At 38.3% G+C, this 14,189-nt stretch overlaps 1 protein-coding gene across 1 annotated transcript in view; it reads left to right on the top strand.

Annotated features, from left to right (window-relative positions):
- LOC107698427 (serine/threonine-protein kinase WNK2) overlaps nucleotides 1-14,189 on the top strand; it is a 63,447-nt gene that overhangs the window by 1,548 nt on the left and 47,710 nt on the right. Inside the window, exon 2 of the mRNA XM_016499433.1 lies at nucleotides 1,275-1,994. Coding sequence (XP_016354919.1) covers nucleotides 1,389-1,994 — 606 coding nt within the window. The 5' untranslated portion in view covers nucleotides 1,275-1,388. The remainder of the gene's footprint in view (nucleotides 1-1,274; nucleotides 1,995-14,189) is intronic.

The following is a 14,189-nucleotide window of genomic DNA, read 5'->3' as shown; positions in this document are numbered from 1 at the left end:
GTTATATTTCAATTTCACAAAGAAATGTGCAGCATTTTGTCCAAGCAATAATAAAAGGACACATTTAATTTATAATTAGTCTTAAATATCATAAAAAAAATAAAAAAAAGTGAATCGAATCGAATCGTGAGTTGAGTGAATCGTTACATCCCTATTAACTATGTATTTACGTATGAAAAAATTATATTATGTATTTATGTATGAAAATTTTGGAACATTTTGACAATGACCTACTTGATTGAGCGTTAAAAGATGTGCCATGTTATGTGTGTTCTGTATATATAATATGCAAATGCATGCATATTTAATGATGACACCTAATTTGCATACAAGTTTAAAGTTTAAATGGTTCACCAATAATAAATGTAGAAACTTTTAGTTTATATTAAATATCGCCTCTTTACCATTAGTAATTTTAACAGTATTATTTTCCCTGGCATTTTTTTTTGTTTTTTGTTTTTTAGAAAAGTGCAGAAAACATGTTAATTTACTTGCACACTTTTTTTAAACATTCAGCTCACCCAAACCCAGACAGCATTTTGTCCAAGCAATAATAAAAGGACACATTTAATTTATAATTAGTCTTAAATATCATAAAAAAAATAAAAAAAAGTGAATCGAATCGAATCGTGAGTTGAGTGAATCGTTACATCCCTATTAACTATGTATTTACGTATGAAAAAATTATATTATGTATTTATGTATGAAAATTTTGGAACATTTTGACAATGACCTACTTGATTGAGCGTTAAAAGATGTGCCATGTTATGTGTGTTCTGTATATATAATATGCAAATGCATGCATATTTAATGATGACACCTAATTTGCATACAAGTTTAAAGTTTAAATGGTTCACCAATAATAAATGTAGAAACTTTTAGTTTATATTAAATATCGCCTCTTTACCATTAGTAATTTTAACAGTATTATTTTCCCTGGCATTTTTTTTTGTTTTTTGTTTTTTGTTTTTTAGAAAAGTGCAGAAAACATGTTAATTTACTTGCACACTTTTTTTAAACATTCAGCTCACCCAAACCCAGATTAATTATTGTCTTCAGTGAAACAAAAGGACATTTGCTCCAGTGCCAAATAATAAAAAAAGACACCCTTGTGCATGTGCTGCTTTCTGTCGGCAAATGTGGCAGGTCACTCCATGCATACAGAAATTTTGCATATTGTGCAGAAATATTAAGATCTATTAGCAGTTATGGTGAACCTGAAACTGAATATGATTCTTGAGTGCCGTTGTGATGAATATGTTGTGTTCCCACAGATGAGCGGGGCCGTGTATCGCTGATGTTTGGAAAAATGTGTCGGTGCTGCCGCTCCCCTGCGGTTCAATCCTGAGCTGCGCCAGCATATACTGAACCTGTGACTGATTTAAACCATGGAGCCCAAACCCGACTGCTGCCCTTCATCCGTGCCCAACTCTCAATGTGAACTGCAGCTCAACATCTACGAGACTATCAGCGAGGGGAATGTGAATAAACTGGAGAGCTCAGCGCTGGTGCGCGCCGGCAGCGACCCCAGCTCCTACCTGTCATCCAAACGCCAGCGGTTTATCCGCAGGAGACTGTGGTTCACCGATAATGACGAGCACCAGGCGGACGATTGCAACCCGGAGTGCGAGGAGCAGAATAAGATGCTCAGCATCAACCTGCTGACCATTGTGGACCGATCTCTGGCCATCCGATCCAGTTTACCAGAAGGATTGAGCACGGAGAGCCAGACGGCTCAGAAAGAGCTGGAGAGCGGCAGCGCAGACGCGGAGAAGGAGAGAACCGACCTCAAAACAGACACGATGGATGGCGTCAAGACTAACATAAAGGCGGCCAGTGAGGAGAACGAGGAGGCTGAGATGAAGGCTGTGGCCACCTCTCCCGGCGGACGCTTTCTCAAGTTTGACATCGAGATCGGTCGCGGCTCCTTCAAGACGGTCTACAAGGGCCTGGACACGGACACCTGGGTGGAGGTGGCCTGGTGTGAACTTCAGGTGTGTTTCCACACGTGTTCTCATGGTTCAGTGTGTACGTAAACAGTGATGGTCATACCATGGTTCTTTCGCTGCTGAACAGACCAGTTTAAGGTGGTTTCAAGCTGGGCTCCCAGCCTGAGCAAGGTGGTTTTCAGAAGGTTTAGCTGGTCCCCTGTTGACTGAGCTTTGATGCTGTTTTTATATGTCCTGCATCCCTTGCTATGTACATGGTATTTTTGGAGTACCGTGGTACTATCACTCTACATGTCCCAAAACCATGGTTGTAACATGGCACATTTAGGCAGGTCTAGTCTTGGCTCTTCATTGTCTGTGGCTGTTTGTTTTCACCGGCTGTATTGGTGTTTCAGGCTGTGCACTCGTGGTTTAGTGTTTCGTTTAGGTCCCTCTTTAATAGGGCGTCGTTAGTCATACAGATTGTTGTTCATTGAATCAAGTCACAAATTAAGAAATGACCGCCATTATAAAGGTCTATTGTATAAGAGTGGTCCGATCATGAAGCTTGAGTCATTTTGTGACATCTTGAAAGATATGCAGATTAGGAATTTGATTGTAGCAGCACGAGTGAATGTCAACAGCAGGAACTGTGAGATCATCTGCAATCTTTGCAGGTATGCAATGTTCCAGATCTTCCAAAGTTTGAAAAAGTTGATTTAGGAGCTTTTTTAATACTGGTTTTCCATAGTTGTTAGCATCATATAATCGATGTAGGGCTTGTATGTAATACCTGCACATGTTTTCACTTTGAAGTCCTACAGTAATTCTTCATGTATGGAAATATTCAATAAGTCTTTATGAACAAACTGAAACCACAAATGCAAAAATCTCAGTGGCCTGGGAAACATGGAATCTGTTTCAAAATGTTTATGTATGTCGTTACTACAAATTAAATAGCAAAGTGGCATGTCATGGGCATGGGTTGGTTGCTTTTGGCTGTGGTTTATTTTGGTTTTTGATCATTGTTAACAGTGACTCATATAATGCTTCTACTCGTGTCTGAAGGGACGTAGCATCACGCACATCATTAACCCATGCTCTATTAACCTGGGTTATGTCAGTCTTTAGCCTGGGTTAGTAGTCCTGGCTGCAAGCACTTACTAGAAATAATTACTGAAAGTAACAACTAGAGAGAGTAAAAAGACTGCTCAGTGAAAAGTTCTCTTAAGTAGCGAGTTACAAGCAAAATAACGATGAAGTCAATTTATGTGTTAGAGTATGAGAGATGTTTTAATTGTGAGAGATGGTGTCCTAAATCTCAATGTATTTTTTTTAAGTGAACAAATTAAAATGCCATCTGTCAGAAGATAAGCAGCAGTATATGGTACTACTTGATGATTGATTGCCACATTGATTCATGTCCAGTGATTCATCTTTGATTTAAATTAAGACATATGCACAAAACGGCACACACAGCTGTTAAACGATAAATGTGTTTTCAGGCTTGGTTTCAGTTGATTATACATACATACATATCCACCTCAACCAGTGCCTCATTCCTGCAAATTTTTTTGTGGAAAAAAAGGTTTCAGACCATTCAGTGCATGAGTGAACTGAACAAATCATTCAGACCGAATACGTTTAATGATGAAATGTTCAATGGCAAATTTAGGGTGTAAAAGACCACAAACCAGTTGTATATTCTTCTTCTTCTTCTTCCTTATGTTGCTACAAATGAGTTCCTCTATTTGAACTCAAATCAATAATTAGCCGTGGCTTTTTTATAGTAAGGAATTAATTATTCATCGTTATTCATTGCCCATGCAGTTCAGGTTTGTACTTGATCAGTCAATTTACACAAAAATAAAAAAAGTTTAGTTTTAGAAACACATTTTGTCTGATAGGAAAATGTAATTTTTCATAAAGTTTTTATTATTTTTTTAACAGTAATAGCTGGATTAGATACAACAGACAGCGATAAATTCATATACTATGTAAAATGTTGGCATGCAGTGGTTTGTTGATCATTTTCAGCTCAGTTCAACTGATGCATTCAAGACAGTCACAGATCTCTCATGTTATTTTGACAAAACCTTGTTTTGTATGTTAGCCAGCTCAAAATATCTATGCATCTTTAAATCAGGCAGCATACTTTTTGTAACAAAGACGTTTGATACAGAAAAGCAAATGTTTAAGGTTTAAAATCACATGTACATTATTAAGAAATGTAAGCCACAGTGAGACTGTAGCAGTGGTGACAGAAACGCTCTGTAAAGACGTTCAGATGACTTTCAGAGTTATTCAGATGCATTTGAAAGTTTAGGCCTGACTTAAGTCAGCAGCAGTTTAGTGTGAGTTTGTCAGTGTTGTGCTCAGCGCTCTCTCGATAAGCATCTCTAGCTGCAGGAATGTGGCGTTGCTGATGGTGATCCACAGGAACACACACTGGAGTCATGTCCGGGTTTGTCTGCTCATGTGTTTGGGGTAAATATGCAAAACACTGCAAACTAAGTCAGTACTGTTGTTCATTTCGCTCAGCAGGAGCTCTTATATATGAGATCTTTTAAAGAGGTTTTGCTAGAGACAGATTGTTGATAATGTTATTGACAATGACATGTCAAGTATTTTGGCACGGATGTCCACCCATCCTCCTCCATCACGCTCTCTGTCTGGATACAGAGCTCAACAGTGACCGCATGCTATTTCAGCAGCATTGGCCATTCATTTTCTACATAGGACCTTCAGAGCATAAACAGTTGAGCATGTATGGTTGCTCTCCTGAAGCAACACACACACACAGGTTGCAACAAAGAATCCTTAGATCCTTCACTAGCAACACAAGGTTAGTGGGTTCAATTCCCAGGGAATGCATGAACTGATCAAATCAAATGCATTCATAGAATGCAGTGTAAGTCGCTTTGGATAAAAGCAGCTGTTAAACACTTAGGCTAAATGTCTAAATTCATAAACCGTTGTAAGCCTTGGAGCAATATTACATGTAAGGGATAATACATGGCTAGCTGTGCATTAAATTATTCTAATGCTTGACGTGGAGGCAAAGAACCACCCGACGCAAAGCAGAGGCTCCTGAATGTTTCTGTGTGTGCGCAGTGTGATCTCTGATCTCTCTGTATGCGTGTGTGTCAATGAAAGCAGTGCATTAATACAGAACGGTGATTAAACTGACTTGAAATTACCTGTGCATTTAATGCACACCTGCCAGCCAATCAGAATAGAGTATTCAGACAGACCATGGAGTAAGTTGACATTATTAGATAACATAGCCTACACAACCCTACTGTTGAGCTGTGTTACACATTCAGTCTGTCTCTGTTCAGGATTTGGCTCTTTGGCTCTGTGTGTGTGTGTGTGTGTGTGTGTGTAATTAAAGTTCCTCTGCATAGATCTCAGTGTTGGTGGTGCGTACTCGTGTGGGATGACAAAAAGCGTTTTATGGAGTGGATTGTGGAGTCCTGCTTCAGTCAAATCTGTTAATGGTCCTCTGGCGTCCTGCCTGACAGATGAAGCCACATCAGGTGAATTTGTGCTGTGTCAACAACACCACACTCTCACAAAACCTGTCGCCAGCTGAGATATGGATACGAACAGTGGACCTCAGACGCAAAACATGAGAGGGACTGGATCAGTCACTCTTGAATAAATTGTTGCACTGAATCTAATTTGACAAGTTATGCAAAGATGGATTTACAAATCAGTTTCTGTTTCAGAAGAGTGGCTTAATATTTGGGTATGTTCTGTATGCTGATGCCCACTGTTTTTTTTTCTTTTTTAAATACTAAGTGAAACCGCATGCAACTAAAAATATCATTGTCACATGACCTCATCATATTGCATGTGAGCTTATGATCTGCTGGTGCTAGTTTATAGTGGGGTCTTAGTAAGAGGATGCCAGATGTTCAGCTCACTTTTACTTGTTTCATGCTCAGCAGACATTTCATCCTAAGTGCTGTACGGTTCCCAAATTGTTAATAAGGCTCTAGTTGAAGTGATGTTCTGCAGCTCATGGCTCACACTTGTCAGCCTTTAAATAGCATGTCACGTGTCCAGGTCTTTAACTGCTCTCAAACGTGTGCTGTCTGTTTGGTGCACAAAACAACATATTTTCCAGACATTGTCTGAGCAGTCCGTTTATCTTAAGGATCTTTACGATCATGTCCACCAGACCACAAGTTAGGAAGTGAAATTTATTCTGCAAATCAGTTCTTTTGAAATGTAGAGTTCAATGAATCAACAGTTCATCACTCAAAAATGTGAAAAAAACCAAACGTCAGAAAATTGATTTCTGCATAAATGTGGCTTTAATTGAGGTCAAGTCCTAAAATTCTATAAACGTTCCCTTCTAAACATGTCTTTGTAATTTTCAAATTTAATTTATTGACCAAAATGAACCAGGAGTAGATCTGTTTGTTGGCATTTGTGGATGCAGAAGTCCAACAATTGTTTTAAATAAAGCACTACAAACTTAAATAATTTAATTATTTTAAAATGAAATGTTGATGAATTAAAATGAAACTTTTGTGTTGTAAACAGCCTAGATCCCTAACAGTTTGACCAAACAAGACCAAGCCAAGGAAATGTTCGATTTATCCGTGTCGAATGATGAGAAATAAGGATGCTGTTGTTGTGACTGCAGCGGGAGACGAGAAAGTGGGCGTTCACACAGAATGTGTTACTGTGTCCAAAAATAGCTGGACTGAACGCAGCAGAACAGAGCCGAATGCACCGCTCATCCACAGACTAGACTAGACGTGAACACCGTTAGTTTCTGCTTGTTAACTCGTTAACGTGCGGATGAGTTTGACGAAGAGCACGGCAAAATGGATGTGAGGCTATATCTCTGTAATGCTTAAGCATATTCAGATCAAACTTGTTGTGTTATAACAACAGTTACCTGTAAGTATCTGCACCATTTCAGCACAGTGACACCTAGTGGTCAGGAGATATAAAAAAAAAATATTTTTTTGGCTTAACTTCTGAATGGCGTGGCAAAAAATCATAAGACTGGTATTTTTAGATTTGGACTAATGTACCAAGTCGAATGAATGCCAGTTTTCCCGTGTGGCCACTTTGGGCGTCGGCCATTTTTAATTTTGCCATAAAATGCTGTATTGTACAAATGCATTAGCATATTGTTACGAAACTTGGTATGTGTCTTCGGCACCATGCCCTGAAAGTACTCAAGTTTTGTGGTTGTGCCACCTTGTGGTCAAAAAATATAATGAAATTTCAAAAATGAATGCTTTTGATTAGTTTTGCCTATTGCCATGAGACTGGTCTTAATAGATTCCATGGATCATACTGAGAACATCAAGACCAATTATGCCATAATCAAAGATCTACTTGTGCTTTACTTGTGCATGCTGATTGACTTTCCCAATTAGTGTTCATTTTTAGATAGTGTTTGGAGGTTATTTATTATGACGGGGCGTATCTGCTGGAGTAGATTTGACGTAATAGTCATCGGCAGCAGCAGCAGTTCTGTCAAAATGCTGCTGACTTAAAGGGGACATCGGATGCAAAATTCAATTTTACATGGTGTTTGCATATAAATGTGTCTTAGCAGTGTGTGAACACAACCACCCTACAATGATAAAAATCCATTCACTACTTTTTTATAATCCCCTAAAAACCCTGAACAGTCTCAATTATCAAGCTGTTTTGATTTTCTGAGCGGTATGACATCATATTGCTCAAGCCCCGCCCACGACCGCTGACAGACTGTCCTGTATTAGCATATCTCCGCCCTCAGCCTGTTGTACGCTGTCCGCTATTTTCTCCGCTCTCGAGCAGCTGCAGCGACAGCAATGACTCATAAGCAATGCAGGTGTTTTGTTGCTGGATCTAAAAGTGAACATAAGAGTCACTTTCTCCCGACATCAGTGCCACTGAGGACACAGTGCATTAGTTTTGTTTTTGATGGTAACGCACCACCAAATATACCTAAATTCATTTATGTCTGGTCAAATCATTTTACTCCAGACTGCTTTCTGAATGAGGGGCAATTCAAGGCAGGTTTCGCTAAAAAGTTCAAACTCAAGGATGGATCAGTACTAGGACTGGGAAAATAAATTGCGAATCGAGAAATGATTCAGCGTCGATTCTGAGATTTTCCGAATGCGTCACGATTGTTTCTCGAGTCGCTTCTGAGCTTAGTTTTGAACAGCAGATGGCGCGGCATGCTTTAGAAACAGCCGCACTCTGCTCGTTTCCAAATCCTTACACACACTTGAACCTAAAATAATCATTCATAAAATTCGAAGAGGTTAAAGCGAATCACAAGGGTGTTGACAGTGGGCTGTGTTTACATTAATCTGGCATCATAAAAGCATTCTGAGCCGAGGTGAAATTACAGACTCAGCTGAACGCACAAGCGCTCTTCAGCACTCTTCTTCATGAGCATTTGAGTGTGTGGATAAAAGCTAGAGTAGAGCTGTTAAAATCTAAGCTCAGAATCGATTCCAGAGAGAATCACAATGCATTCGGAAGATCTCCAAATCGATTCTGCATCGATTTATCGTCGCAGCCCTAATCAGTACCCACTGTTCGTGATCCAGCTGAGCCTCCAGAAGAAGTAAGTCTCACACTTTATATTTCTTATGATTATTTGCTAATCGCCTTTCCTCTTCCACAGAAGAGAGGGGCGGGGTGAGCAGTGGCTCATTATCATTTAAAGAGACATGCACCGAAACGGCTCGCTGTGAACAGAGCTGTTTTTGACAACGTAAAAAGGGTGTTGTTTTACACGACTGCTAAGGAATTTTAACCAAATTATGTTGCAGACATTTCATGAAGACCCTAAAGAATCACACCAACTTGTGGAAAATGGGCATCTGATGTCCCCTTTAAATACAAAGCTGATGAAATTAATGTGGTAGACAGACTCTTTAGTCACACCAGTGTTTATGAATTGAAATCCTAATGTCTTCAGAAGTACAGATGCATCATCATCTCTGGAAATGTCCGCTGTGGCAGTGAAACTCCAGCGTCAGCGTGTGTCACAGGGTCGTGCCGTTGACCTCTGACCTGAGCGTTCACTGCGCTGTTTGTTCTGATGTGTGGAATCGGGTCAGTGGGTCAGTCAGGACTGCGGTCAGACTCAAAACTCCTCCATTCAGGGCTGTGGTAAAGTGCTGAGGTCAGTAGTGCACTGAAAGCCACTGAGTTCATGACACTGACAGAAAGACACTTCAAATGCCACAAACTCAACAGCATTTGCGCGATGCATTATCTAAACGGTCTGTCTCTTTATGTATCTCAGCATTTTTATTGAAACTGTAATCTTTACACATTTAATGTTTATACATTTTTCAGAGTGTCTAAAATTGTTAAAGTTAGATCTTGTTACAGTTTTGTAATTTTGTACATTATCAATTAGAATGTTGTTGTTTTTTTTACTACAATTGTGTGGCGTTTAAGAGCACAATATGAATATATGATGAAATATTTAATTTAAAAGACCATTTCCTCAAAAACATGTAAAATTAACATTGCACATATCTATATAATTCTTTTTTTTTAAAGACCCCATGAAATTGGCCTGTGGTCTACACTGTAAAAATTTTAATGATAAAAGACTAAATACGTTACAGTAAAATCCTGCTAATGGTAAATGGTAAGTTTCCATATTCTATACTGTGAAAAATTGTAATAGATAAATTGTAGAAAATTATAATAATTACATTTCATTTCATAAAATGTACATACAGTTTGTGGAAGTGAGAAAGTCGTCTTGTTTACAGTGAAAAGCTGTAAATTGATGTCCCCAGAATACCACAGCTCACAATTGGTTTTTATTTTAAATAAATGTTTCGTCATGATGTTCAAACCTGTATGCATTTTTTTCTGTTGAGCACAAAAGATATTTTGAGAAAAAAAAGTAAAACAATTTTTGTGCATAAAAAAAGGTTTGCTTATCAACGTTCAGATATCATCTTTTGTGTTCCACAGAAGAAAGTAAGTCAGGTTTGGCAGTGAACTGTCCCTTTAAGAGCATCTGCTACTGGCATGCAATATCAAATCATGGTGAGCAACTAAAGCCTATTAACTTGAAAATAAATATGTAAATTAAAAAGCCCTTCAGGTTGTCCCAGTTCAGTACTTCCTGTTTGGAAATGATAAGAAAAGAAATTGCTTGTCAAGCCGTTTCATGGGGTCTTTATTGTGCATTCAAGTTTGATCAGTGAACTGAGCAAAGTAATATTGTTTAATCTGTTTTCATAAATGTAACCATTTATTGTCTTCTAATATTGATGTTGCTGCAGCCGTGCCTAAGTAACCTTCATAAGTAGGGATGTAACGATTAACCGCGAGCCGGTTGAAAATCGATTCAAATATGTGACGATTCAAATCAGTTGAGATGCTAAACAAATCGCGATTCAGTTAGGGGTAGGAGTTTATATGAATGTATGTCTGAGGGGAACTTACTGTCTTTCGATGGTATTTTTTCTTTTCCTCTTGCCTCTGTATAATGCATATTAAAGTTCATAAGTGCAGTGCTGCTTTGTTTACAGCGGAAACCAAGGAAACGCTTTAAGCGCCACCTGCTGGCAGAGAGTGAATCTGCGTCTCATTCAGCTCGTCTGCTGTTTCTGTTTCATGCAGATATTTTTATGTATAGTTTCACAAAACTGAAGTCAAACCATTCTGTTTTTGCTTCAAATTTAGAAATTATACAACCTAATTTAGATTAAAAACTGCTCATGTTGCATGTAATGCAGCATCTTTGTTTGGATCATGATTAAAATGCAGTGGTTGCCTCTAATTTTAAATGGAAAGAGCACAGACAAAGCCTTAGTTTGTTTATATGAAGATATTTATTTTATTTGTGTTACTTATTTATTTAATTTGGGGCTTGTTTTAAAATTTCAATTTAGTTTTGTTAATTACATTTACATTATATTTAAATTTAGTCATTTAGCAAACATCTTTGCCCAAAGCGACTTACAAATGAGGACAATAGAAGCAATCAAAACCAACAAAAGAGCAATAATATACAAGTGCTATATTAGTATATTATTATAGTGTTATATTTCAATTTCACAAAGAAATGTGCAGTATTTTGTCCAAGCAATAATAAAAGAACACACTTAATTTATAATTTGTCTTAAATCTCATTTTGTAAAAAAAAAAAAAAAAAATTGTGAATCGAATTGAATCGTGAGTTGAGTGAATCGTTACATCCCTATTCATAAGTGTGGTAAAATCAGTGTAACACATGGCCTCTCGTAGCTTATGCTTTAAACTACAGTAGTGTGTCTCACAGTCCTGACTAGACAAATAACACAGCATGGGAATGCCGCAGGCTGTCTCCCTGCATGTGTGAGTGCAGTCGTTTATTCATGAAGATTGAACACACTCATGCAGCTGCAGTGAAGGCTGCGCAGCCGTGTTTCACACGGCATTTTTGTGATGTAACGTTTGGGGAACGGAAACATAAGGAGATTTCCTCTGTGTGCTCAACTGTGAGTAAGTCTGCACATATTATAGCTCTATCAATAAATGTCTTCTGGGTCTGTGTGTGCACTAATAGAGTTGTGCAGGGCTGGAACAGAAGCGTATTGATTAATTCCTGTGAGTATAACAGCCCATATTTAGATCTGTCTGTCTGAAAACACTGAATTACTCCGCTGAGGAACAGAAGGATGTGGGACTGCTGGGTTTATGTGATGCTTTTATTTGTGTGTCTACACACACTGATTTTAAAAGTACAATCATAAAATTAATTAAAATTGAATAAAGCTTCTCTATGAACAGCATATTCTTTATTGTGAACAGTGCATTTGTCAGCAGCATTTGATGTATTTATGAGAAAAGCTGTGGGTAAACATGTTTAGTTGTGCTTGCTAAACCCTCACTCTATTAATCACACTGACGTGAACAAACCCCTAACCATGAGTGCTAAACGATTCAATTCAATTCAAGTTTATTTGTATAGCGCTTTTTTTAAACAATCACTATGATCACTATTTTGTTAAACGATCACTATGATCACTATTTTGTTAAACGATCACTATGATCACTATTTTTTTAAACGATCACTATGATCACTATTTTGTTAAACGATCACTATGATCACTATTTTGTTAAACGATCACTATGAACATTTGTGGGATCCCCCGTGATCCACCGTGTTCTGCACACAAGGAGGGGCAAAGTTTGTATGTTGTGTTTACAAGCAGTAACTGTTTTACATAGTGCACCTTAAAGTACAGATGTACAGTTGCTTTTAAAAAAGAGAGGGACACAAGCTTTGTCCATGTCATGGACTTTTTTTTTTTTGACTGGGCCAGTTAACAACCCACACATTTCTTTAAAAAAATGTCAAAATCTAGTAGAGACTGAACAATGCACATGCTGCAGCTGGTGTTTGTGCTGCAGATGTAGTGCCAGGTAAAATCATCAGGTTTCAGTGTGTTCTGCTGCTGAAGGATTTTGTATTTCTGGTGCGGAGGCGTGACGTAACACTATGTTAGTTGTCAAGAAGAATCCGTAGTCTAAGGAGCTTCTGCAAAGATGTGCTCCAAGTGTGAATAAATCACCTGCCAGCCTCAGTCTGGTTCACAGTACTTTAGAAATGGTTATATCTGTGCACCCTCCTGATGTCCTCACTTGGATACTGTTACTTTTTGGATAAAGTTACTAACATGAGTGGAAGAATCAAACGTGACTTTGTACAGGCAATGCTGGCAAGTGCTTATAAGTTTGAAATCAGATAATTTTTAAGCTGTTTTTGGAAGAGCTCCCTAATGCTCTCCCAGGCTGCAGTTGTTTAATGAAAAATACAGTAATGTTGCAAAGTATTTTTACAATTTAATTAGAGCCCGACCATTATGGGTTTTTTGAGGGCCGATACCGATATTAGGGAGTAAATAAAGGCCGATATCGATATTTCGGCCAATATTCTTTATGTGTATATTATAGTACAGTACCAGTCAAAAGTTTGGACACACTTCCCATTGGTGTGTCCAAATTTTTGACTAGTACTAGATATAGAATGCTATGGAAGCCCGTTTCCACCACTGAATAAAAAAGGTAATTGCGACTTTTTATCTCACAGTTGTGACTTTTTTCTCATAATTGCGTGATACAAACTAGCAATTCTGACCTTTTTTATCAGAAGTCGAGTTAAAAAGTCATAATTGTGAGATATAAACTCGCAATTCTGAGAAATAAAGTCATAATTGTGAGATATAAACTCACAATTGTCAGAAAAAAAGTCAGAATTGCAAGATATAAACTCGCAATTGCAAGAAAAAAGTCAGAATTGTGAGATAAAAAGTCGCAATAACCTTTTAAAAAAATTTGATTCAGTGACGGAAACGGGCTTCCATAAGAATGGAGATAAAAAGTCGCAATAACCTTTTAAAAAAATTTGATTCAGTGGCGGAAACGGGCTTCCATAAGAATGCAGTATATACATATAAATAAACACATTTTTTGCAATGATCACTCAAATGTGGTGATCAAACACTTATAATGACATGACAAAGATATGTAATGGAGGCAGGGTATTTAACAATTTAACAATACACTTTATTATCCAAAATGAGTCTGACATCAGTGCACTAAACAGTAAAGTTGAAGTTTAATCCACTTTATTTCAATTCAGTTCCACAGGATTAAGAACCGCTGCTTGATAGCATTGCATCTCACCAACTAGGTGATAACATAGCACTAAATCACCATTCAACAGACTCAAGCCACCACTGCACAAACTAGTTAGCAACTTCCCGTTAAGACAGCGCTTGACTCTCAGTCGTGAAGACACTGCTTGAATGCGGCTGCGTGAACAAGAGACCTCCTTACTGAAGTGAAAGTGTTGGCTGTCACTATCTCGCGAACGCGGCGGCGGATCTCCACCAAATTCAGGGATCCCTTCAGCTCAAGGCCCCCGCTCAAACGCCGCCCTCCACGCGTCGGTAGCCCCTCGGGATCGACCGGCCATGACTTTGACCGCCCGTAACTCCTGGAGTTCGAGAGGGAACCTCAAGCTGAAGGGATCTCTGAATTTGGTGCGGATCGGTCGCGCCGTTACGGAGATACGACCGTTCAGATTTTCAATGGTTTTCCATACACTTAAGCTTTAAAGCATTTCATCCAGATCGCCAGTAGCAAACAATAAAGCTCAGTCTGCTGGACAAATGTAATTACACAATTTACAAGCATTTTATCTGCGTTATGTTCTGTAAAAAAAAAATTCATATCGGCCGATAAAGTCGGCAAAACTATATATCTGTC

This window comes from Sinocyclocheilus anshuiensis, unplaced genomic scaffold (assembly GCF_001515605.1).
Source record: "Sinocyclocheilus anshuiensis isolate Anshui unplaced genomic scaffold, SAMN03320099.WGS_v1.1 scaffold1662, whole genome shotgun sequence".
NCBI classification, from domain to species: Eukaryota; Metazoa; Chordata; class Actinopteri; order Cypriniformes; family Cyprinidae; genus Sinocyclocheilus; species Sinocyclocheilus anshuiensis.
Note: the sequence above shows the minus strand (reverse complement) of the source record. Positions and strands in the feature narration are given on the sequence as shown.